This window comes from Anarhichas minor, unplaced genomic scaffold, assembly GCF_050575085.1.
Source record: "Anarhichas minor isolate MPS153535 unplaced genomic scaffold, ASM5057508v1 ptg000028l, whole genome shotgun sequence".
NCBI classification, from domain to species: Eukaryota; Metazoa; Chordata; class Actinopteri; order Perciformes; family Anarhichadidae; genus Anarhichas; species Anarhichas minor.
This window is the reverse complement of record NW_027466474.1, coordinates 12,657,939-12,684,765: the sequence shown is the minus strand read 5'-3', so window position 1 is coordinate 12,684,765 and position 26,827 is coordinate 12,657,939. Positions and strand designations below refer to the sequence as shown.

The 26,827-nt window shown below is 41.8% G+C and overlaps 1 protein-coding gene across 3 annotated transcripts; it reads right to left on the bottom strand.

Moving 5' to 3' along the window:
• Nucleotides 1-9,046: 9,046 nt before the first annotated feature.
• LOC142962610 (cytoplasmic polyadenylation element-binding protein 4-like) lies at nt 9,047-20,353 on the bottom strand. 3 transcript variants are annotated; one of them, XM_076103194.1, is made up of 12 exons: nt 20,218-20,353; nt 18,157-19,276; nt 17,938-18,051; nt 17,097-17,190; nt 15,472-15,522; nt 14,276-14,299; nt 13,788-13,964; nt 13,435-13,524; nt 13,207-13,325; nt 12,499-12,613; nt 12,229-12,410; nt 9,047-12,055 (listed from the first exon to the last, which is right to left on the bottom strand). In XM_076103194.1, exons 2-12 carry the CDS (start codon nt 19,219-19,221, stop codon nt 11,828-11,830), a joined length of 2,259 nt encoding a protein of 752 aa, XP_075959309.1. In that variant the 5' UTR covers nt 19,222-19,276; nt 20,218-20,353; the 3' UTR covers nt 9,047-11,827. The 3 variants fall into 3 exon arrangements, with proteins under 3 accessions (XP_075959309.1, XP_075959311.1, XP_075959310.1); XM_076103196.1 differs by having other exon boundaries at nt 17,097-17,187; XM_076103195.1 differs by lacking the exon at nt 20,218-20,353 and adding an exon at nt 19,747-20,202.
• Between the last annotated feature and the right edge of the window lie 6,474 nt (nt 20,354-26,827).

Genomic DNA, 26,827 nt, shown 5'->3' with positions numbered 1-26,827 from the left:
TTAATATTTCATCTGAAGACAGTCAACATGAACGGCCCATAAAAAAGAAAGGAACAATATCAACTCATGTCTAATGTCTTTATAAGTACAGGGTAGGAATGGTTGCAGCTAAAAGTAACATGAGCTCTGAAGATGTTTATCTGGGGCTACATTTTGGACCGCATGCCTTCATACGAGTCCTGTGTTATAACGCTGACACCCTCCACTTCCAGAACTGTTTATTTACTGACGCATGGCATTGAGAGTGTACTTTTCTTACACTGCAGTCCTGTTCTACATATTAATGACTGTACCTCCCAAGTTTGCAACGCATTTCCAACACCCTAACAGTCAAAAGGCACAGAGGACATCAGTTGTGCCCCCTTAAGCTAATGTACATTAAGGTTTAATCAACGTTACAATTTGAAGTCTGACATGATCCATGGGGGGGAACATTGTACTACAAAGGAAAAATGAAGCTACAGGGTTTTAAAGTAGCACTGGTGCCATTAAACTGAGGTAAGAAAAGTACAACATGGCTATCGACTGCAAATATATTTAATGCAGAGGATATTAGGGCTTTAATTTATCTTAATACAACTTGCAAAGGACAAACTAGCTTCAGTCTGAGAGGGTAATTATCTCCTGAGAGGCTGAAAGTGGTAAGATGTGTTTTCTCATTACTGCTTCCTGAGGCCCCTCAGTCAGTGCAATCATTACTTCATGACTGACGAATGCACCGCGGCTACGCTACATCCCCGTTTCACCGCAACAAATTACAGATATGCAAATGTGCGTGTGAGACACTATCCCCAATCTAGTAGCACTTTAACTGTGAATGAAGTCACATCTTCAGATCACATTTGATTATTAATTAATCACAAGCGATAGAAAAAAGACACGCACACACGACCACAATCAGTAAGTGTGCCGCTGAATGGTTATTAAGCACTGCGTGTTATAAGCAAAGAGGAAGTAACAGCTACTTCGTGTCACTGAACTCTTCCTCTTCCACATGCAAATATCTAGCCGTTACTACTGCATGAGTCAGTTTAATGGGCGATATATTGCTGAAATGCAATCCCAAAAAAAAGATGAATGAACATCGTTAGCGATGCAGGGAATAAGTGTGCTACAACACCGTGACACAAAGTAAAGCCCACACAGAATGACAGCACGTGTTCACAATAACACTTTCAAATATTGATCCAATAATGACGACAAATGGGAGTTGGTATTGTGCTTTGATAATTGTGTCTATGATCTATTGGCTGCTAAAACTTTAAAACAGTTTTCATGCTTTACAACCTGATGCCAATAGAGAAACATGTCTATGTATTAAAATAGTATACGTTAAATTGTATTGTAAAGATGAATGTAGAGATTGAAAATAATTGACACAAACATGATTTGAAGTTGTTCTAAATGCATTAATATCTCAGTCTGAGGAGAGTACAGTACAGATGATGTCTGTAAAATTACCTGTTTATAATCTGATAAAAAAACACATTACCTATCAACTACCTAATCAGACACATAAAGAACTCGTGAACCAATTATTTTTAATTGTGTCGCCCGCCGTTGTGCTGCCGTCTGTGAAACACGGTTTAAATGAAGGTTCGGAGGACAGCCTGGTTGGTTAATGTCTCTTCTGTTTCTCTGCAGATGTCACCAGAACTAAAAGAATCCCATTAGTCTTCAAACAGCAGTTTGCTCTTGGCTTGGAAAGGGATGCTGCCTGTTGGCTCAACTAAGGCTGATGAAACTCTTTGACAACACTCGTTTTCCTGCAAATGTCAACACCACCAACTCCGTGTGGAAGCGAGCATAATCAAATGCTCTTAAGGAGTTTGTATCTATATAAAGCATGAGGCACCGTGATCACATTGCGGTTCAACACATTGTGGTGGTGATAGTTTGTCTTCATAATCCTTTCATTCTTCCAGGGACGAAAGGAAGGGAAGTGCTAACATGCTGTGAAACTGCACACTGAACGAACATGAGGATGTGACGGAGTAAAAAAAAAGATGTGTATGCCAGAATCTGAAGTGTACCAATGCAGCTCTCAAATCTCCTGACGTTACTCGAACCTGTCTCTCACGTTGAGATGATTTGGTCAGGCTGAGGTGCAGTAGGTGTTAAAACATAATGATTCTCAGAAGCATCACCATACGGATATCTAGAGCCCCTTTCAGACTGGACAAAAAAACTAAACACACGAACACCCCATTAACATCTGGCTTTTACCTTCAGTGGGAAATGCAACAATCGGCATTAATTCTCGGGACAAATGACTCTGCAGTATTCACGGGTATTCATCTGCTCCAGCTCTGATTAAGGCCGCAACTAACAATTATTTCCATTGATCGCTAATCAGTTGATGAGTTTCTTGATTAGCGTGTGGGCAGGCTGGCCCTCTCCGGGGCATTTCCTCCGCAGCGGTGCCCAGCGACCAGCTCTAGTTCGGATCAAAGTTACAGCAACACTTCGCCCGGACTTCTCCCGCTTCTCAGGGCTGTGAACTTAGTGCTCGCTGCGCCCTCACTTCCTGCAGAGAGTGACGAAGCCCCCTGTTGCTACCGCAGAGGATGTGAAGAGCCTGTAATTATTCATATTTAAGAAGCTGTAATCAATTATTAATAAGACATTGAACGTGACACACTGGGGGGAAAAAAACAGAAAAGCCACTGAACGGCACACTCTCAATGGGAAAGACGTCTATCTCATATACGTTCTAATGTTGGTGAAGAAAGCGTTTAGGATGCTAGTATTTGAATAGACCCAACACACACTCCAACCTCTGCTGCTTACAAGACAAAAAGAGACTTTGAATTTATAAAGCAACAGAGGGAGCCTTAATATGTTTAAATGAATTCATAGCTAGGCCCAAACAATACTTAAAACACAACATGCTTTATTGCTTAAATAAAAAAATTACAATTAAGTGTATTTTACAGGTCTCCTCTCCACCACTGTTTCTGCTGACTGTATTATTTTCTGAACAGGTCCTGTACAACAAAACCAGCTTGTTTCAAACTGCACCAAATCACGGGGCCTCTGTCCACACAAACAATGCAGCGAGTAGCCGGTCATCCGGCTTCTCAGTGCAGTCTGGAGGTACAGCTGCCACAGTGTGCCGGTCTCCGTGCAGATCACAGCTCTGATAAAGAAAGTCTGTATAACTGATAATCAAAACCCCAACAGCCATTTATCCTTAATGCTGTAAAAACACACGATAAAGCGTCTGTTTACCGATTTAAAACCCACCAGCTCTTCTGGCTGCAGAGTACACCGGCCTGTGATCTTCAGGACACGTTCATGAAACTGTGTGTTCACACCTAGTTCGTTTGGACTACCTGTTTATTAAAAAACCCTGGATGTGTTGCAAAACAAGTGGACCTAGAGAGGGGGGTCTCGGCTCACCTCCACTCGAACTCTGGAGGGGTTTGTTCCCAGTGAGAACGCAGGCTTATCTAATAAACTGTATCTAATTAAAATGACCTGATTCAGTGTCTGAAGAACAATTGTCTCCGACCGGCCGGTGCCACGTCTTCTGTTAAGGTTCTAACACAACATTGTTTTCTAGTCGCAGTCTAGTTGCTGGCTGAGGCTGGATATTTTTGTTCATTTAATGAACACTGGTATATTAACGACATGAAAGCAATGAAAACAGTTATCAGTACATGCTGCTGGTGCTCTATGACGAAGAAGGAATAAAAAGAAAGAGGAGGCGTTTTGAGGCAAAACTTTCTGACCAATGAGAGAACAGCTTGCTCATGAATCGCTTTGTTTAAACATAATGCAAATTGTTGCAAATGCAACAATTGACCTTAAGCTAAGCCCCTCCCTAGAACAGCCACTATCCAATCCTTCATTAGCAACCCTAACTAGGTGCAGGAGGCCTGTCACGCTCTCAGCGGGGTGTATGGAGCCTGCAAGGCTGAAGCAGATAACCTCATAATTATGAGAGTTGTATTTTCCACCTTCCCGAAGCCAAAAACCCAAAAGAAGAGATGTCGACATTAAACAGTGAAGAAGACTTCATTCAAGCTGAATCCATCGAAGATTGTCAAAAACAACTTTGTTTGCTCCAATGTAAGACACTTATAACATTAGCTAGCTTAACACGCTAGCAAAGAAACACATTTGAATATTAATAATTATTCATCTATGTCAATGATCATGATGCCACGATGGCGTGCTTTCAACTGATCGAAAAACCGAGATAAGCTAGTTTGATATTCGATGATGAAAGGGAGTCATAACTTACGTTAATGTGTGTTACAGCCCGGCTCAAAGGCTGCAACATGAATGGGAGACCAGACGAGTGAAAAGTAATAAATAAACCACATTTATTTAAACATCGAGAGTCAGTATTCAGTAATGTTGGCATGTGTGGAGCAAACTAAACTAAACAGCAGCCGTGAAGAAGAGAGGTCGTTCATGTTGAGACTGTATAGCTGGAACCACGGCGGGCTCAGCGGTGGCTCATCAGCTGACCATCAGCATCCTGAGAGACAAAGAAGAGCCAGCCCACAGGACAAGAAACCCCCAGTGGAGGGGAGGGGTCGTCACAGTTGGCTTTAAAAAAAAAAAAAACAATACATTGGCCTACCCTGCTGTGCAGGCACATTATTGTTCCTGTATAGGTTTGACCTGCACATGAGTTTTCAAGACGTGGGGCGTCTGACACTTTGAATTGGGGCCGGTGGGCTTTTCCCTCAACTTAGCAAAGAGTCAATTTGATCAATTTAGTCCCTGAACAAAGACAACAAACTGCCTGTCTGAAAGCAACCAGAATGAAAGCGTCTTTCATTTTCTGAAGCTACCTAACCTTCTCTGCATTTGAGTGAGAACTCTGGTGAATGTGTCATGTTGTGTTTAGAGCAGAAAAGGGTAAAACAACGGGCCTGCAAACACAGAGGCAATGAGGCTAATCAATCAAAACATTAACAAACCTGCAGAACAATTTTAAGTAAATTGCCCGTGGTTTAACAGCAATTATACCACTGTTAAAATAATCACAGCCACATGCTGCTCTCAAGCTGATTCAGTAATATATACATTCTGATAAAAACCTCTAGTGACACATTCATCACTGAAACCTTTGATGAACAATGAGAATAAAAAATTATAAAAATCTACACTCAAAATATTCTTCAACTCATAGAGGCACAACACAGGCCACTGTTTGAAACGTAACAAATGTTTATTTTTACATTTTTGTCGTGAAAATTATAATCATTAATACAGCGAGGAAGTTGCACCATCAACAGGTACAGAAATGTATTAGTTTCCTGATGTTACTTTAAAATTGACTGTTGAAATGTTTGTGAGCGAGGCGTCAAAAGGAGAGTTCACAGTATGAGAGTATACAGGGTTGTGTGAGCAATAGCTGAAAACTACCTCTCAGGTATTTATAGTAGAGGAGCTGGTGCCCTCTGGTGGAGACTTAAGAGAGTTTTATCTGAAATAATATAACGATAATTCCTGCAACATGGTGTACTATGAGTTGTTAAAGTCAACATCATTAACAGCAATTCAATCTCATACAACTCAACTTACTGATATTTTACAAAACAGTCGTTTGTAGTACACTGTTAATGTGTACATAATATTCTCTCCATACATTGTTATTGAGGGGGACAAAATATTATAGTACACATTACAGTATGTAGTATACTGCTCTGAAACAGCCTCAGCCGCGTGTGCTGCAGTCACTATACTGTACTCCATTTATGTGTATTTTAACTCACGTTTAAAAACTGAAAACCTTAATTTGCCTTCATCATGAAACTGAGAATGAAACCAGACTGATTTGAATACAAATTTTAGCACAACGATTTGAATATGGACTCTTTTAATAAAACAACACTGTTAATTGAACATTGTGTAAATGACTGTTATTTGGCAAATGCATTATTTAATACACACACACATGTATAAATGTAGATGAACCACTATTTAATGCCTTGTTGTAACGATGGTTTTAAACATCCCATGCTTAAGGAACTCAATGAATCAACTAGTAGGAACTTTGATGTGAAACTCTGATGAGATCTCTGAGTGAAAGAAGCTCAGTGACCTGCAATGATTTCAGTCAGTCAGTGCAGCCTCGGCTGACAGTGGCCAGTCTCTGTCTGATAAGCTGGTTCTCCTTCAGCATCTTGGAGATGGTCCTAAGAACTGCAAGCTTGGCCTACCGAGACAGGGGACATATTCCCAGTAAAAGAAGGAGGAAGAAATAAAAGATATAGTAGGAAAAGCGCAGGGATTTACTGATAACATTACCAGTCACTCTGTGTGTCCCACAAAGCCTTTGCAGTGTACTATAATCAAAGGCAGCCATCGTTCATTTCCTCTTTTACGCCTGTGCTTTTCCTACTGTGACGTGTCGTATATCCTCTGTAATAAAGGACTATGGATTTAATAGAAACACAAGATTACTTTGACTTGTATTGGCGAGTATTAAAGTCCAAGTTGAATCATAGTAACATAGTAGTGTGTTATCTAAACAAACATGCTGAATAAGTAAATATCAGATAAAGTACGTAGGCCTCAAAGCCGATGAAAGATAGATCGTTTTGGACTATGACTGGTGGTTGAACTCAAGGTGATTGCGACACACGTGATTAATGTTAACCTCCAAAGATGCTGCAACATACAGTAGTGCTGAAGATAAACAGTGAGCGCCCGTATTAATGCTAATGTTTATCTTCATGAGAGGGTCACACAGCCCACCTTTTTGTCATCTATACACTCGTAATATGTTGAATTCTTTTGAGTGTATCGTTTTTTCCCATGATGCATTGCACATGTACAGTTTGCATAGGTCCTACCTTCTCCTTCTCGTTTTTTGCTGTGCTGGTGGGTCTTTGGGAGAAGAAGAAAACATCTCTGACAACAGAGTCAGAATCAGTGGCAGCACCTGACATAAAACAAATGAAGAGGTTTCTGACAGTTCAGGCTACAATATGCAATACTAGTTCATAGCGTATTTTGACTTAGTTCAGCCAACGTGAATAACGCAGGTCTCTGTTTGATATCTAATCGTCTAGCTAGCTACACTATGTATCCAGATATTTTAAGTCAAAGTGATCGGGTTTTTAGATTTTGACCCTTGGCAGGTGATCTAAAATGTTTTCGTGATAATAAGACGGACATGTGTGGAGTAAACTTGAGGTGAAACTGATTTTGGGATGTGGACGCAAAAACAGTTTCATGAAAACAATTTAACGCAATCCTATGCACAGCACAACAAACAAAAAAACATCTTCTTCTTACAAAATCTAATCTAAAAACTTAATTATAGTCATATAGTGTTTCGCAAAGGAAATGTTTCTACAGGGATACTGTACTGGAATGGAGTATTTCTTTTCATATTAATCTTGAGACCGGATACAATGAAGAAATATCTACTTGACCCCAAATCACAGGTCATGGCCTTAGTGTAAACATTACTTCTGAACAATTTAATAAAGTGTGATGTTTCATCTGAGTTTGTTTTATGTGGCTAATTTGAACTATTTCAAAATAATTTTGATGTAAATAAATGAATAACAATAAGTTTGTTTTTATATATTTTTACAGGGGCCATCTTTAGTGTGTTTCTCTTATTATGTCCACTCAAGACACGCTCGTGCTTATTTTGATGGTTTACTCTGGTCCACAGCGAGCATTACGGAGAGCTAGCTCAGTTAGCTAATTTAAGCTAACCTATTTAAGCTATCATTAACAGCAACATTAGCGTTAATGTTAGAGTTACCTTGTCGGCTCACAGTAGTCTTGGTGTTATTTGCAGCGGGCTCTCCCGTCCATCTTCCCGGTGTGTTGTCCACCTTCTTGTTCAAAGTGCTGTTGACTTTTTGTAACTTGACTTTTAAAAATAACCGTTTTTTTCCACCTCTAACGTCACCCATCTTGTTCCCGCGCTTGCCACTCTGGTGCCGAGAGGGGGACTTGGTCTGGGGGGTCCGGTCTACTGTTTGGTCTGGTTGTGGTTCTTCTCTTTGACTGGAGCCCAGCAGTGAGTCAAACCAGGGAACTTGCACCTTTTTAGACATCTTTTCTACCTCACCGTAGCCAACCGTCGGGGAGTCGTTTCTGTCCTGCAGTCCTACTTTGTGCTCGTTGTTCCGTTGTCAGCCAGCAGGGGGCAGTAATCCGGTTATTGTGACCCAGGTGCGATTACACCCTAAAACCTAAACTACAGCAGCTTTCCCACGAAGCAGTGACGTTAATGGAGGAAGTATTACAATATTTTATAAGTGTAAGTGCAGAAAAATGCCCCATATTAGTGTTACTAATTGTACAATTATAATTGCTGATGCATTAAACTGCAAGTATCATTAAAATATAGTAGCTCAAGGTGTTGCCTTTTTTAACAAATGTTTATACTGTTACATTAGCTTCATCTATTCACAATGCATCACATTTCATAGCCCTTTTGAAGTTGTGTGTATGTCAAATTTAAAACAAAATTGTGACGATAAACGGTAGCGTAAAGAGTAAAAAAAGTTCCCTCATAATTGTAGCAGTATTTTTATGTCATTTAGTTTTATTTTCTATATACTCTATACTAAACATGTCTAGTTGTATTCTGAGTTGAGGTTTGGATGGAGGGCGAAACCACTATGTTTTTTAGGACCTCCCTGTTGTAATAAGCATTTCAGTACTCTGTAAATTCAGCCATTGTTAAATGGAATTATGTTTAAGTGTATTGTAGTTGACATTTTGTGGCCTATGTGCATACTTTTAATTTAAAAAAAAAAAAAATACGGATTTTCTTTAGACTAGAGCAGGTTTGTTGGGACAAAAGGCAGGCGGTTTAGGTGAGCTCAATAGCACTCACCAAGGCCTGAAATAAGCCTAAGGCTGCCTATAAATACCTCTGATCTGATTCAACATAACCCACCAGATGTGCCCAAAAATGCTGTCACACAACAATAGCATCAGGAGTGAGATTCCCAATTACTATGAAAACCTTCAGGGGGCAAGTTAATAAGCGCCACTCAGAAAATGAAAAGGGGAAACCCTTAATTCTCGTGAATCAACATTAGGCATAGAATTCTTCCTCACAGCTGTTTTATTCGTTCAACAACTCACATTACAAATACTTCAAATGTATGCATACAGTTACAAACAGTTGGCAGCAAATGAATATATGACATTAGATCTTTGTTTTACTTCAATACTACAAACCAACTATAAAAACTGACGTCTGTATTGTCGCGTAAATTAATCAGGAAGAAAATATAAAAGTTGGAACTTACGTATAAATGTGAAATGACTTAATAAAAATCAAAATGATATCCGGTAAAAAAAAAAAAAAAAAAGTTAATAAATATAACCGTCCCAGCATACAATTAAAAACTATTGAAATTTTGCAATCAAGTAATACTAACAGACATAATCAATATTTTTTTCATCTGAAAATGTGGAGCACAATACAGCAATTAGAAAAACTAGACACATCAACGAGTTTAACACATCACCCAAAAAATATAACAAAAATCTGATCAAAATGATAGTTATACATTTCAATTGAAAATATAGCAAATGCTAAATACATTATCGACCTAGTATATACACAATGTTTTCAATCACAGTAGCATGGTAGTAGCAAAATAAGTAAATAAGCACAAAACTAATGTTTAAAAATAAATTCAGGTATAAATTATTTTTTTTTCTTGCAGACATCAGCATGAACAATAGGAAACAAACAATGTGTAAATGACTGCATGGTTTTTATGAATTAAATGACTTACACTGCGGAGACTTGTTTCTGGAAAGAATAAGTATTGCACATAATGGCTCAAAGTTAACTTGCAACATTAAATCACATTCAGGTTATGTCCCAAAGCATGCCACATCACAAAGGGGGTCAAGTGATCAAGTCTCCTCACCTATGTCCTACTGAGTGTCCTCTACGTTACAAAACGCATCCAAAGTGTTGTCACTGTGTAGATTGCATAAACATCATGTCTGTGTAAGGAAGGCAGACTCCATCATGTAAAGAGAGGCTACAAGAGAGGTGATCTCAAAGAGACAAGGAAAGGAAAGTTAAAAAGGAAAAAGGAGATCTAGTGCATTACATTAGGTCCTGCATTAACACTAGCCATGTTATTTCTGTATTACATTACGCATGCCAAGAATAAGTAGAACTTACAGGCAGTCCCAGAAAGAGGATCTAAATATTCAAACAGCTGATACCCACTCCGGTGATAGAAGGGAAGATTTCACATTGACCAAAGCCAAAACATTTACCCTATTGATAATCTTATTGACTACACCTAGGAGCGAAATATCAGAATATACTTTCAAGACTATCAAAATCAGTTTAGAAAGGTCTTGTCATGCCTTAGGATCCTGTAATTATGTGTATTAGGACAGAGGAGAATCCATATATGACTGGCTAATGATAGCCTCGGTTTTTTTGTTTTTTTTTAATATATCTACAGAATCACACCAATGCACCAGACAATTGTCAGATTTACCAGCACTTAAATATATAAAAGCTAATTGAAAATTATATTAATATCATTCATTTTCTTTTTTAAATTAAGTTTACCATAAATGCAGATCTCTTAGTAACAAAGGTACAAAATTATTTTTCACCAAGTGAAAAAAATGAGGTATTGCAAAAGGAGTTCTCCCATCTGTGAAAAATGTGCCTAAAATGACTATTGAAAAAAATATTTAGAAAAGTAGTGCATAATAAATGTATATATGTTCATGACAAAATAATCAGCTATAAAACACTGTACAAAAATCAGCAGGCCATGTATAAAATAATATCTTTATCTCTGTGACAGCAAATTCTAGCTACTACCATATCCAACCACAACACTTGTGATAGAAGCTCCAGTCATGGTAGAGCGTGCAGTGGTACACCATGAGGACAGCTCAGGGAGACTGGACTGTGCGTTCCCATTAGTTTGTACTACATTAGCATGTTAGCTTCCAGTACTAATATCCCTGACAATATAAAGTGAGCAAATACTACTGCCAATACCTGAGCCCTGAGGGCCGTGTCTTTATTAGCCGACACCCACAAACCGAAACTCCAGACAACTCCAGCCTCGTCCTCCGCCGAATGACGAGAGGACGCAACATTATCCTGAAAACCCTCAGATCAACATCTGCTTTTTGATGATGTGTTTTCGGCCAATCTTTGGTTTGCCCTTTCTGGTTACAAAGTGTCGACTTTTAAACCAAAAACCTAAAAACTCATGCCAGCAATCGAAACGCATGTGCCAGACTGAGGGGAGATTTTGTTTTGTGACGTGGCCAGATGCTATACACTGAGCTTCTTGAGAAACTCAGCCGTCCCACCGTCTGAAACGGTGTCCCTCCTCTGTTCAACCCAACCATTTGCACTCAACCTTTGGTAAATGGTACAGCTGTTCTCTAATCCTGCAAGCAAAGAAAGTAAGAAAATGCACCCTTCTTAAACTCAAATTCCATAGTTAGTATACTGATTTAGGTATGATGAACCTCACTTAAATTTTTATGTTACTCTTGACAACAAATGTAAGCAGCTTTGCCAGCTAACACGAAAAGAAAGTACAGTCAAGTCAGAAAACATCTAAATCCAAATCTAATGCATCCATATGCTTCATGCACACTTAAAGTCAAAACATAAATGGGATTTCACTCTCTTAGCATTTACTTCTTTTAGAAGGCCCAATTAAAATAAAATAAAAAAATAAATTAAGTTTGTTTGTTTTTTAATTAAAAGAAAAGTGCATTTATTTTTCATATCGTAGCCCGTACCCCTTCCCTTACTACCCCCTTCCTTTCGATCCCTCCCCCATCCTGCATCTTCTCCCTCCCTCGCCCTCTCGCCTCAGTTCCAGCGGAAGGAGATGTGTCGAGGTCGGTCCCCGCCCTCTTTCACCAGCGGCTTGTGGAACTCGCGTCCGGCCCGGGAGTGGATGGCTGCCCAGCAGTACTCGCAGTAGTACTGCAGACAGGTCACGTTGGCGCAGAAGAAAGGGGCAAACTTCCCCCCACAGCGGGTGCCCTGGCACTCATCACACAGCTGGTCGTCCAGGACATATGGCTTCACTTCCACCTGAGAAAGAAGAGACGAAATGGACGACGGCAAAACTGTTAAAATGGAGGTCGAGAAAAACTTTGAAGGCACGCACGGCAGCATGTCGGATAGGTTTAAATGAATATTTTATGAACATCCACTCTGCATTTTTAAAGATAGTATAGGACGCTGCAAACATCAGAGGGACTCACCCGTTTATCAATCTCCCCGTGCTGCAGTTGAACAAATCGGGCACTGATGGCTGCAATGTAGCTTTGCTGATTAGAGAAGGCTACTCGCCCCGCCCCTTTAGGATACTTGAGTTCAGGGTCTGTGTCGATCCCAGCGTAACACACTCCCCCATACAGACGGTCCATGATCATGGCGAGCTCCACTGGGAGAGCAATGCACAATGCTATTAATGGGATCAAAACAACACCTTAGAATGAAACACATTTTAGTGGGTCAGCACACACGCTTACCTGCACGCAGGGGACGAGGGACACCTCCCACAAAGATAGTTTTCCTGGGGTCCAATGGCTGAGAGCCGTCCATCACAAAGTCACTGTCGTTTAGGTTCCAGGGCCGGATCTGGACCTGCAAAAACAAATTTCCTCTCAGTTAGGCCTTACTCATACATTGGATTGTGAAAATAAAAGCAGCTTGTTGCTCATGTAATATGGATCAACACATTTCTTTGTTTCCTTTTGACTGCTATTGCAGGATGTTGTTGTTGTTGTTGGTGGCAGTGGCCGGGGATTTATACAGAAAGCCTCTGGAATGATGGTGAAATACTGACGATGTTGAGGTAAGGGAAAGTATACTGCAACAGCTACATAAAAGTACATAATAACTGAAGAAATAAACTGAAATGAGCCTTCAGTTACTCAAGGTTAGTACTTTACATGGTTACCAGTGTGGTTTTCAATAACGTTTGGAAGAGAAAATAAGCAGTGCACTAAACCTACAGGATACATCTGATGGATTACCTCACCAACGCCGTCCTTTGGGCAAACAAAACAAACGGAGCTGAACTTCCCTTTCTAGTTTTCTAAGACACAATAACCAGACACACTGAAACAAAGAAGGCCCGTGTGAGTCTACGATTTTAACAGTCGTGTTAAAGTTCTGTAATTGCCGGGCACGACGGACAGCGAGCGTGTAGCAGCTAAACGGAACAACACACTCACGGGCTTGTCTTTGATGGTGGGGCTGGAGACACACAGGTACAGCTTGCCGTCCTCCTGAATGCAGGCGTCAATCAGGGCCTGAACAGAGCTCTCGTCTTGAAACAGCAGGAATGCATATCCTGGAAAGGTTGGACGACGGAACAATGAGCATGCACAAATACGCATCATCACCGCGCTGTAGAGTCAACACGCTGGCGGAAAACATAACGTTCGACTGGTTTGACTCACCTTTCGGTGGGAAATAGGACTTGCTCTCTGCCTTGTGAGGCCAGTCAACAAACAAGTGACCGAATCGGCGGAAACTGGCAGTAATTTCATCTGAAATAATGAACCCAAAACCATCAGTAACGGCATTTTGTGTTGCCCTAAAATCAAATTACATTTAGAGTTTTATATACAGTTTAGCTGAATGGACGCACTAAAAGGTGTAACATTACAAAATGTGTGACATTTACATCACTTTCCAATCAGTTGTCACAAGTGACAATAAAAATGTATATATACATTTTTTTTTTTAAATATATTTTGCTCTACAACAACATAGATTAAAAGCATCCTCTGCAGCCATAACATGTCTTTACCTTCATCTATGTCTGGGGGCAGCCCTCCAACAAACACTTTGCGTGAATAGCGCTCTACGCGTTCACCGTTGAGGTGGGGGAAACAGTGGGCTGACCCGAGGCCAGTGAGCCCCTGGTCGCCGGACTCGTCCTCTCCAAAGGAGCGCTCATCCTCCATTGGGAACAGAGACGAATGGCCTGGTGGAGGAAACTATCTGGATTACACATATTGGTTCACCACTTGGGAGGTTGAACCACAATATTGCAGTATTAATGAGCAGGGAATTTAATTAGACATAAATTCACACACACACACACACACACACACACACACACACACACACACACACACACACAGAGAGAGAAGAAGCTTAAACCCTGAATTATTCAAAAGCAGGATAATCAGTGACACTGAACAACGGAGCAGACAAACACAGAGGCAACACCACAGAGTTAACATTTCAGGGGTCACCACATTGAAGAAATCAAGACGTATTCACAAGCTTTACCTCGTCTTCTGCCATAACTTCTTGCTGCATGTAAAACACAAAACACGTTGATATGGCTTTTTGAAAAAACGCACAGAATAAGAAGAGCAAGTAAAACACCGTCAGGGCTTGAAATTAAATCCGCTAGATCAGCTAACAAAATGGCGACTATTTTAAAGTAATAACTACTAAGAATTTCCACCAGCCAAAGTACTTTATCAAATGTATCCATTTAAACCTTTAGGGGGAAAAATAGACATGAATCCATTTAAACCATTTCCTCCAGTATCCATAAAATACAATTGATACCAGATTGGTATCAGTAAATCTATACATTGTATGAACTAGACACGGGAGCATCATGGCACATGATTATACCCCACAGTTATTCCACATATGTATGAAGAAACACTGAATCACGGTCTTTGAAAATAAAAAGCTCATTATTATGTATAGAAGAATTGATTAACGTACATTATCTGCCTCTGACAACATACTTGCGGTATCATGCGTTTACTCTCTGCTGTATCTGAACCTCTCTGACAACAATATTTATTTCTTACTTGAAGAAGCCGGTCTGGTCACATTTCAGTCAGACATTTTGGTTGTGTGTCACAGCGACTACCACAGCACTTTAGACGGGTAAAAACACGTAACATGACTTAAGGCAGAATGAGTAGGATTTTCCTAAAGAACAATGTCTAGACTCATACAAAAAGAATCCCTCTCAGTCATCACTTATGCCCTCTGCCTGTACGTTCTTATTGTGCTGTATTCAGGACATTTCTGGGCACTGACCTCTGAGGAAAAAAAAAAACTAAAAAAAAAAAACGTATTGACCAGGTGCCATTTTGTAAGCACGCACCCAAGAGGAATCTACGAAGATGGTGGACACGGCCGTGGAAAAACCCCCAACTATCACCCTAAAAACAGTCAGGCGGCGTGCTCCTCTGGTGCCGCTGCGCTAGGAGGAAGGCCCAACTTTAAATGTTTCCTTTACAAACATCAAACGACAAATCCAACTTATTCTGCCTTTAAGTGAGTTTGTGTTTGAGCTCTGTGTGATTACGTGAAATCCAGAGGTTTCCCTTTTTATTTTATGTGAGCTCATCGAATTCCTATCAATGAAGAACCGAATTTTGTACCCCGACTTGCGTTAAAAATCATTAATTTCAAGCCCTGACTGCTGCATATTAGTATGCATGTCATTTACATACCGTTCATAGGCAGAGGCCCGTCTCCACCCTGGTGAGAGAAGCTGTAGCGTCCTACATGACAAAAAACAGGAGGCCTCAGAACAACATGTCATGACATTTAACTCCTTTCCCTTACGTTTAGATTCCTCCCCAACCCATTGAAGGTACGTTGTTTTCTAGATTGTTTCTGTGTCCATAAGAAAAGGACCCTGACAGCAGCCACATTTGGGTAAATAATGAAGAACTCTGCAGACAAACCAAATAGTGCTTCAAATGTAGCTCAGCTTATTCTTACATGTGCCTGTTAGTGCGATATCATATGCTAGAAAAATACTGGAATACATCCGAGAGTGTGTGTTAGACTTGCAAATAATTAGGTCATTCTATTATTGAGGAAGAAGCTGGAAAAAAATAAAGTACATGCATCAGCTGGTCTAGATTAGCATCAGATGGTTGTGATGAAGAAAAAAAAAAAAAAAAAAAAAAAAAAAAAAAAAAAAAAGGAGAGTCCTTGTAAGAGTGGCCAACATGTTTTTGATCTCATCTAACTCTCAATAATAAGAGTCTCCACAGCAGAAATGCTGCAGGCGATTGTTATCATGAGTTACGGAGAAAAAGACAGTAATGTACTGTAATGCAAGACTGCACTGTCACTAATCTGAGAGGGTCTCATTCATAATATGTTCACCTGATTTAAGTACAACATACGTGTACCGACACGAAAACAATACTTTTTGAGAGGTACAACCATCTTCCTCTACAAGACCCTCGTCACTGGACAAGAGAAGCCATATTCATCCAAGATGAATAGTTTAAACTTAAACAGCCGTCAAAGCACAAATTTGCCTGCATGATCTAAAACGGGAAGAATTTTGATTTACATTAGGAACTATATGATCAAAGAATCTACCCAGACATGCAATGCCAGCTTTTGGTACTTTTTAACTGCTGTGTACACATTTTGGTCGACACTTAAGACGTATTGATGTTTGACATCCATGTGTGCTGACGCTGCATTTAAATCACAGTCTAATGAAGTTGAGGAAAACATCTACACGGGGACATATACTGGTGGTGTCCAATATTAAAATATATATTTTATATTATACATTTTCCGTGGCCACAGTGTGAGAGAGACTATCATAAATATTTAAAGTAACATTGTATACCGGGTGCTGGGAATCTAACCTCAGCAGTGTAGCATCCTTTCATCCTTATCAAAGCCGAGGTATCATATTGGCACAAATATATTGAAAGAGTTTGAATGATACCCAGCCCGACATAAACTACTATTACACTGCACAAAATGTAAATTTGATGAAGCTCTTTAATATTTGTTTTTTGGTGGTGCCATTAGTAAGTTAGTTATGGGCTGTTGCAAGAAAAAAAAAAGTCTCAAAATCATATCACATGCAACTGTATTAAAGTAGAAGTGTAATCACAAGTGCACACAGTCGTTGGGACCCTAATAGCAGCATGCATTGTTCAAACTGAAGTCCTGCTGTCAAGACAGTCAGTTGGCAGCATTGTGAAAAAACATACTTTCTTCTTGCTGGGAAATACGCGCAACAAACGGCTGTATTTATCGACAGCCAGCGGTGAGAAAAGCGCATCCTTTCCTCACTTTCGCTAGTGTGGGAACTAACCTTTCAAAGAATCCTGCTCAGCCCTCATAATGTCAATGAGGGAGTTCTCCAGAGAGTGCATACTAAAACCATCAAAGGAGCGTGTTCTCTCCTGCTGAAAGAGAGGAAGACAACAATTAGCCTCCTCGTTTCCCCACATCGCCATCTAAAGCTGCAGGAGCCCCAACAGTTTGCCATGATGCTAATAAAAACTGCAGAGAATATCCCCCGCAGAGAGCTTCAGCGGAAGGCACTGGAAACGGAAAATGGAGCCCAGAGTATGTTACACAAAATCTGCATATCTCTGCAATCACATCACATTTTCCACTCTGTCCGATAGCATTATAAAAAGAAGATATGCTACTCATGGTGCTAAAACATGCATCCTTCCACTTCCACCGATTTTCAGATCAATACAAATTCTAATTGAATATTCTGAGGTAAAAAGAAATACAAGCATTTAAAACATTTTACACAAAACACCCCAAAAAAAAAAAAAACCTATGAGTAATACATAACACAAGAGAGTGCTTCACTGGGAATCTAAATGGGTTGCGAGCATGCAAAGCTGCAGAGGAGCACAAGACTTCTCAAATCAGGACAAGAGGAAGGCCATGTGATCGGAGCACACGATAACATGCAATGATCTAGATAAGAACCGAGCACACACAATAAGTTTCAATTCATCCGTTTAGCTGGCTTCACTGTCACGCGTCCGGTTTTGCTCGGCGGTATATTTATTGCATTTGATACAGCCGAGTCAACATCATTTACCCCTGGAGGACACACTGAAACTGAACTAGTCTTAGGCTGGTGTTTGAGGGATGTGCTAGGTCTGATGCCTCGTAGAACTGAGTATTACCTGTGATATGCTCGCCTGGAAAGGGTAGACACTGTCACTGCGGCTCATGCTGTCCTCCACCCAGCCCTTGTGATTGAAACCAGAGCTATTTCTGGGGAACTTCTGAGATGGAACCTGTAGGACAGTGGGATGAGTTTCATACACGCATTCATGTCAGTTATTGCAAAAATCTGGTAAGATAAATTAGTGCATGAGATGAGTCACGACAATTATGTCTACCTGATTGTTGGGGAACGACTTCTTCAGCGGGGAGATGGAGCTAAGACCCGTCATCCCTCCACCGACCACACGCCTGTACTCCCGGACACCCTGCGTGCCCCCCCAGCCACCGTACCCACCAGGGCTCCAGGAGGTGGATGTGGGAGTGGAGGGACTCTGGTAGCTTCCCCATGGTGAAGGGGGTTTGCTCTGGGCAGGAGCGAGGTGGGGCAGCTGGGTGAACGGCCCAGTGCGATGGGGATGCGGAGGGAAAGAGGGCTGGGTTGGATGAGGGCTAGCTGGGGAGCGTCGGTGCTGCTGTGGGACCCCCTGACCGTGGGGGTGGTAGTGCTGGGGGTGAGGTGTGGGTGGGTGGTGCTGCGAGACTGGGCCGATCTGCGGGGAGAAACTACCTCCGCCTCCAAAGCCAGGCGCGGCGTGGTGGGAGAAGTTCTGGAACAGCATGGCAGGTCCGTTGGCGTTGGAGCCAGTTGGGCCGAAGAACCCTCCGACGTCTTCCCCGACCACTGGAGACTGGTTGGACGGGACAGCAGGGGACCAGTTGTTAAAACTGGTCAGCGAAGATGAGGAGGAGGTGGACTGTGCACAGCTTGTACCCAATCCCAGGCTGTCTTGGTAGTCGAACCCGCTTAGCACAGGGGACTCCATCCTCAGCTTCTCCTTTCCACCGCTGCTCTCCAAGGAACCCTTCTCCAATTGGCCATCTTCAGGAAGAGCTCCCTCGAGCTCTCCTAGGCCTCCCACGGCCTCCTGCTGGCCCGGGGACAGGGCCTGAGGCTGGGTCTGGACCTGAGACTTCTCCTGCATGTCCTGGAGGTCCAAGGCCTTGGACTTGTCTGACTCGAGAATGTCATCTTGCATGTTACTGTGTTGGGCTACAGCAGGGAACAGCCAAGCACTGCCCCCATTGGTGGAGCAGGTGTTGTTTACGAAGGAAGGGGGGCTGGGGGGGTTGGAGGGGTGGTGAGGGTGCTGTGGTTGGAGGTGAGGAGGGATCCTTACAGGGAAAGCAGATTTATTACCGCTGCTGTTCTTCACCAGAACTCCAAACCCGTAGTCTCCCATTTAGGACACCCAGTAGATCTTCAATTCACTTTTGGCTGTCACCGTCTTCTTTATCCTAAAATGTGGGTTGAGGAGGGGCAGGGAATGGGTGACAAAAAGCATAAGGCTGTTACAGCTCAAGTTGATCTGGCCTACAAAAAAAAACAAGCCTCGCCATACCCTGTGAATGTGCTTAGGCTGCACCCTCTCTGGTCTTGTGATGCAATCAATGAGATTAAATCATTGACTCGCTGGGCCATGGGAGGCCTGGACGAAATATTACACTCGAATAGCAGGCAGCCAACCACGGAAAACACCCACCCGAACCAGCGCAGGCAGCTAACAGCCGGGGCCGGTGGAGCTGACGTCTCTAAAGGTCGTTACGCAGCTAGCAGCGAGCTAACAGCTGCTCCGCCACCTTCCATGTGTCCTATTAAAATCATGCAGATCCCAGCAGTCCATTTTTTAAATGTACTGCTCTATCCGCTACAGTGCACCCGTGAAAAGCACCAAGCGCTGTGTTGGCTCGCGAGCACGGACACTTACCGAATAATCCTCCTTTTTCAGCGATGACCTCCTCATACGCGACCATTTAAACACAGGGAAATGTTGATGACGTCTCGTGTCTGCGCTGAACCGGAGGGTATACTTCCCTTCACCGAGCCGCTACGCTAGGATAATAGCCGACACCGCAGAGACGCTGTAGCATATTTGCAAACCAGCTGGGAGGCAATAAATTAATTCACTGGCTACAACGTCATCGACATTTCATAAGTACACGACAGCGCTGCCAACGACACGACGGTGGAAATTTCCAGGACTTGTGTGGTTAGAAACGGTGCAGCGTTGTGGCTCTTTAGACGACCTCGTCTGTTTCGTGTCCTGTATGTTCAATGTCACACAGCCTACCAAACCCTGTCATCATTTATACGTCTGGAAATAACGCAACGCAACCTCGACGGCTGTTCTAATGCATCGAGGAACATGTGTAATCGGTAACATGTCGGGTATAGCTACCTTCAGTTCGGCGTCATGATCTTATCGTTTAGATGTTGCCATATTTTAGCGTTTTCCCTTTTTCTGCATTTCCTAGGCAGCCGGTGTAAATGGTCTCTTCTCTCTTCTAGATGACAGCTGGACCAGTCGGGAGACACTTCCGTCTACAAGCCCCGCCCTCTCCATCAGCCACCAGCCACTGTGTGTCAGGATTTCCCTCAAAAGCCCCGCCCACTTTACTAAAGTCTGACATGTGATTGGGTGTTTGCCGTGAGGTCACGCCCATAGCACTCCGTCTCAATGAATGGCACATGCACTCCAAACCTTCTCCTCCCAAATAAGGATGCCTTGAAATCAATGGGAGGAGTTGATGTAACGTAAGGAAAACACATAAAGGATCCAGGGAAATGTTTATCTAAACCCTCAACCAAGACTTTAAAAAAAGCCATTTTAATACAAGAGTACCGTAAGCCAATGGAATGCAAAGGGTTAAAACCCAAGCATTAGTAGTGGTATTTGCATTTAAACCAAATGCAGATGGGTTAAAAATTTGACTAAGCAATTGTTTTTCCCCCTCCACCTCAGCCTACAGCATTTGTCTAGTTGTGCCGTGTTGTGTATCAGACAGGCCCTGAAAAAGAAATGCATTAGATTGATATTGATGGAAGACAGATTGACAAATAGATCCTTATGTTTGATTTGGTTGAACTGTTATAACCCGAGTCCATAGCAAAGTACTGCACAGCAATCTTATTAAAATAAGCTGCTGCTATTTTCAGTATACATAATCAAGCTTAAGAGCTCGATTAATTTTCCTTTGGTCAGATCTGTGCAGCGCTCTGATCATACCATCATATCATACCATCACATGGTGTAATACAGATAGTATCTTTAGGACATACAATATGATCTTCCTCATCTGATGTCTACTAGCAAGCCAGAACCTCAAATAGATGTGCTCTCCCTTTTGTTGAAGCCAATTCATTAAAAGCTTAATGATCCTTCACCAGGAGAGGAAAGAGTATCCTTTTCAATAAAAGTACTACTGCTAGACCTACAGTATACATTACACAGGTGGGAGTACAATTACTTGTGTTAAAGCTACCCAAGAAAAAGGGACTCATTTAGACAGTCCTAGTAAACACTGCTGGGTCCTGTGTCATATTAACATGAACTTGAGCAACAAATTCCTGTGCAGGTCAGTAATGCTGTTTTGAATGTCGACCATTTTGTCTGTGAGAGCATGAGCAAAGGTTGCCTTATTTAGACAAGGAGTTTCAAAGCCAGTTCAAATAGAATACCTTCATGATTTTGCCACATCACCACAACTGTAGGCCGTCAGGTGACTTTTTTCTCTTAACGCAATTTGGCTGCAATCCCTCATCAAAATGAAAAAAAGCTTGACATACTGGTTTTACCATGTACTAAAAAGTATCTGAAAGAGACAGTCAGTTCCTGTCACTTTCCAGAGGCTTGCTTGTTGAGTTAGCCTTGTTAACATAGTCTCCCTGTCCCCCAAGGCAGAGCCACCCTTCATTTGTATACTGTAGTAGCACACCCCACCCCACCCCTCTCCTATGTGCAGCAGGGCCTGTCGGGGTGGTTTAACGACACACACAGCAGAGTATCTTGAGCTTCTTTAAAAATAACAGACTGCTGGTTCACGTATTACTGGTTTGATGATATTGTCAGGCCAATATCTACCAACTCAGCAAACCAGTGGTAGCTATGGCACTCTGTTGACTTTAACACCAGTTAGTACACTGTATGCATGCCGAAGGTTGAGAGTCTGAATGTGTGTCGGGCTCCACCATCTTATGTGTGCTGCTGCCTGCTGTAGTTCTTTTGAGGCGGACAGTAATTTGAGCACAGTGAGTTGCGTCAGCGTTTTCTTCCCTGAGAGCAACTCGCTCTGTATTCCCCAGTGAAACTGAGCTTTGCTGATTAGGTTCCACTTATTTTATGCAGTTTGTTGTTCCAACTTCAGGTAAATATAGGACATTGATCTTTCTGATGCTCAACAGGAGACAGAAGCGGGGTGCACCCGTTCACCCTGTGTGGTTCTTTAATGATTCATCCATGGAACTTAGGCACCCAGTCATTAATTCATTAGTTCAGACTGGAGCACGGGGCAGATGTTCACAAAGCACCCCGGGCCGGCTATCTCGGGTTTCTCTTCTCAGAAGCGCCGTCTCTCTCTGCTGCTCAGCCTCCTCTCATTTGTGACTTATTCTGCCTCCGTATTGATAGAGCTACGTTGCCATACCAACCATGCAAACCGGGAGATTTCTGGTCCAGCCGGCAGCCCATTGTTAGGCCGGGAGGTCATCCATCTCAGACTCAACGCATTGTTACAACAAGCTGAGTGTGACACAGCATACGTTCTCCCACACACTGTAATCCCAGCCTTTCTTATCAGCTCCCTGACTATAATGTGTGACACCAACAGTGTACAGGCCATGACGTCAGCAAGCAGCTCACATTGCCCTTTTCATATGGGGGCAGGGGGAATAATATATATTTCACTTTCTGTCGACACTGGGACGGTTGATTTATTGCAGTTATTATAATTTGTGTGTGATAAGCGTGGGAACATATTGAGAAATTAGACCCTATTTTACAAATGGCGTAAAATAGGGTCATCCCAGCAATGTGTTTTCTGCCTGAACGAGCAAAACTGATTTTTTTTGCTATGTATCAAGTGTGTAATAGGGAGACAGGCTAAAGGGGTACCATAAAGAAGGGGGACTCACAAGAGACAGATTTTTAAAACAAGGGTCAAACCTGAAGCCGCAGAGAACCAGATATCCTGACTTTTAGATCATAATCTGGGTCAGTCTGCAATAATGCTCGATTTTCAATAATGCAACTTGATCGTGTTTTCCCCCCAAACTGAGATAATAAATGAGATCATCTTTTTCAAACGTTCTAAAGCTCCGCTAGAGCCACAGAAGACATGAAGGCAAGGTAGTACTCTTTGTGATGACTAAACTCAGTCCCCCTTTAATATGAAACATGATTGAAGTGCATCTGTTTTTCCTTATTAGACTGTTTGGAGATGTGCTGTTCATGTGTGCTTCCTTATCCAAGAGAAATGAATACAACAGGAAGTGAAGACACTTTAGATTCAAATTTCAAATCAAAAACCGAGACATCAAATACGTAAATCAACTATTCATTTCAGTTTCAAAAGCATGTGTAGCTTCAATCAAGTAACTCACTCACTCCTATTACAAATCAATCACTTGCACCTGCTCCCACCAGCTGCCTTCATGTCAATAAAAAGACAGATGTCCCCACCCAGTGGTCATCTCGCATCACTACACACTCAGAGATGACTTGTTAAGAGCTGGAGTCGCTGTGACGGAATGTGCAGGGCAGATTCCCACTGAACGGCAGAGGGGCTGTTATCACAGAAGCTTTATGATGTGTTCTGTGTCATGTAGCCCTGCCACTCATACATTCTTTAAAAAGGATTTGTGTGTCTAATTCCCATATATGGCCAGTAGAAATGCACCTCAGTACACTTAACTTGACCCTTGAATGACTCAAAGCTACAAATCAACAGTTGGAAGTCTACCTTTAAAATCAGAGGACTGTCTAAATGTTTAGTGAGGCAATGTACACTGTTGGGACAATTCATAAAAGCTGACACCCTGAACCCATCCCAAGCATTGCATACAATCCAGAGCAGCTGACGTAAATGTTTAGGCCTTTTCAATGGGGAGGATATTTCCAGCCCTTGAAACTCTAAACAAAGCCCGTATTTCACAAAGCCCGTCAGAGGCGACAAGTCAAACGAGGCAAACTAACTTGTGTGTATACCTGAGACGACAGAGGGCTTCTCTGCTAACCTGCTCAGAGATCGTTGATTTACCACTGAATGTCACGTCCTCTTGTATGAACTCTTCATCTGACGCACAATGTCATGGTGTTTATGCCACGATTTTATACTACTTCAATGTTTAAAAAAAAAAAAAATATATATTAATGCACACAAATACAGACAAAAATATTTTAATGGTAACAAGATACATTTGACTCCATGAGTCCAAAGATATTGATAGGATCATATGCCCAATGTCTTACAGGTGAGTTACAAACTTCTAGACCATGTCCTGTATTTTCAAAGGTGAGAGCAGAGTCCTTGTGCTTAACGGAGGAAAAGACGTAACATGGTGATGGAGCACTAACAATAACTGAAACGTGGTTAGTTTTATTTTCCTCTGAACACATAAAGAAAAGCCATTCAAGCCACTACATTGTTACAAAAAAAGGCCATATCAAACCTAATGACAGAGAGCTGAACAGATTGTCACTTCACACACATACAGTACATTCTCAATAGGATTAGCTTATGTCTCGTGCTGGGATGTCACAGGAATCCCAACTTCCACAACAGAATAAAAAGAAAAAAGGAAAGAAAAGCCTCACTGATGATTCAAAGCCTCTGTGCTTATAATAGTCTCTAAATGATTGGGAGGAAAAGCATTACCTTACTGTAAGTACATCAAATAGAAACATGAAAGAAACCCTTAACTGAGCAACACAATCTAAGCAGGTTTTATTTATTTTTTTGCACCAATCGCTCCCCAGCATGTGGTGTAATGTGTTCACAAACTGCACTTCCACAGCTAAAAGCACGTGACCGGCCTGAAATGGTGAAAGCCTGCCTGTGACCTAAAGGAGGGAGAGAAGAAGAGTACTAGGAGAAGTAAAAGATGGAGTGAATCATCACATTTTAAAAAATTGTCTCTCTCCTTCTCGCTCCACTCCCCTCTGCCTCTGTGTTGCTGGCTCTTGGCTGTGTCCCAGAGGAATTCTCTGGTGGCCTCAGTAAATATAACATTTAGAATAACAGCGCCAGAGCCCCCGTGTGTGGACTTAACCCAGTTCCTGGTTCCTCGCTGCGTTGCCTGCGGCTCTAACGAGTAGAATAACAGGCCTTCATGTCTCTCCTGACCTAGGTAAAGGACCAGAGTGGAATAAGGGCTAATTTAGAGGGGCCAGAGATCTGGAGGGTTTCTGTCAAGCCTCTGTCCTGCCCACTGGGACACCACAAAAAGGCAACATTGATCTTCTGAGGAAGGGGCTCAATCTGGTCCGAAGGAGCACGTGGGGATACAAAACTTGCTGCCGTTTTTGATAAGGGAAACCAGGGTTGCTCAAATGAAACATCCTATACAGTAAGGTCTGGTTTAGAGGGTGACTGCTCTGGTAACTTGGTCTTCTCTCCTAACCTGCAGCAGCCCAACACACAACTGACAATCATCCAAAGTGCAAAATCGAAGACTTCTGTGGCTCAACATCGTCGTAAAATAGCTCAACATTAAATCTCCCCACGACACAGTATCATCCATTCACTTAAAATCACAGAGAAGCGGTCACTGTGGACAATATCAAGTTTAGGCACCTTGATGTGTGTGACTTGATTGAACATCCTCTCTTTGTTGTTGTTCACCGATAGCTGACAGTAAGACGGGAAAACCAATTCAAAGAGAGAGAATGCATAACATTGGACAGTTCAATTATCATTCGTGAACAAGAACAATGACGTCTCCTGAAGCTATAAACGTGACGTTAATCTGGATTGTCACCGAGACATCGTTCTAAGGTACGATTAACAATGAATGAGAGCGACGTGATACTTTTTGCGTCGTGTCAGAGTTGCACTAATACGTATGAAACAAGAGAGTGCGTGTTTGTCTCCCAGTCATTTCTGCCCAGACAGCAGTGCTTGTTGACGTCAGAGATCAGCCCCGGCTCACTTGTTTCTAGCTTTGTGAAAGACTTATCAATACATACATGTGTGAAATAACCGTCCATATTCATAGTATTACTTTTGCATCCTCTTTAGAGTGGATTTTCACTTTAAGAATGCACAAGTTTGTTGGCTTCGTGGCCCATCATGCACTACAATTCATATGTGCCAGAACTGGACTTGAAACCTGTACAATATGTATTTAATCATCAAGTATCTGTAATTATAATACACATTCCCACTTTGAAACAACAAATGGTGTATGTTACATATCTACAGACCGATGTGTGATGGGTGCAATACTGTGAGGAGAACAACAGACCGCACACCATCTACTATGTCATCTATAGTATATCAGTATTGCATATTGTAACTATATTTATACATGTTTATATAAATATAGATAAGTATATTTCTATGTACATTTTGATACTTCAACATTGCATACAGGATAAAATAAATAATACAAATACAATCAAATCTTACAGTAAGTATGATTTGAGAAATGCTATATTAGAGCCAAAAATAATCCTAACAGTTGAAATAATCATGATAATAACAATTATTATTCAATTATTGAAAAATCGAGGCCTACGGTCTGGCATGACAGTACACGCTACACCACAATTACCCTGCAAGTTTACTATGTGGGATTGTTGGAATGACTGGAGAGGGCGGAATAAGGACAGGAAAGGGCGGGGCTTGTTTCCTTTTGCTCAGTCTGTCTGGGATTGTGTGTGTGTGTGTGTGTGTGTGTGTGTGTGTGTGTGTGTGTATGCATGTGGTTTTGTGTGAAAGTGTGCATAAGTCTGCAAGTGTGGTTTTTATACGTTGTAGGGAGTCAAAGATTCGGTACCGTCTCCTGCGCTT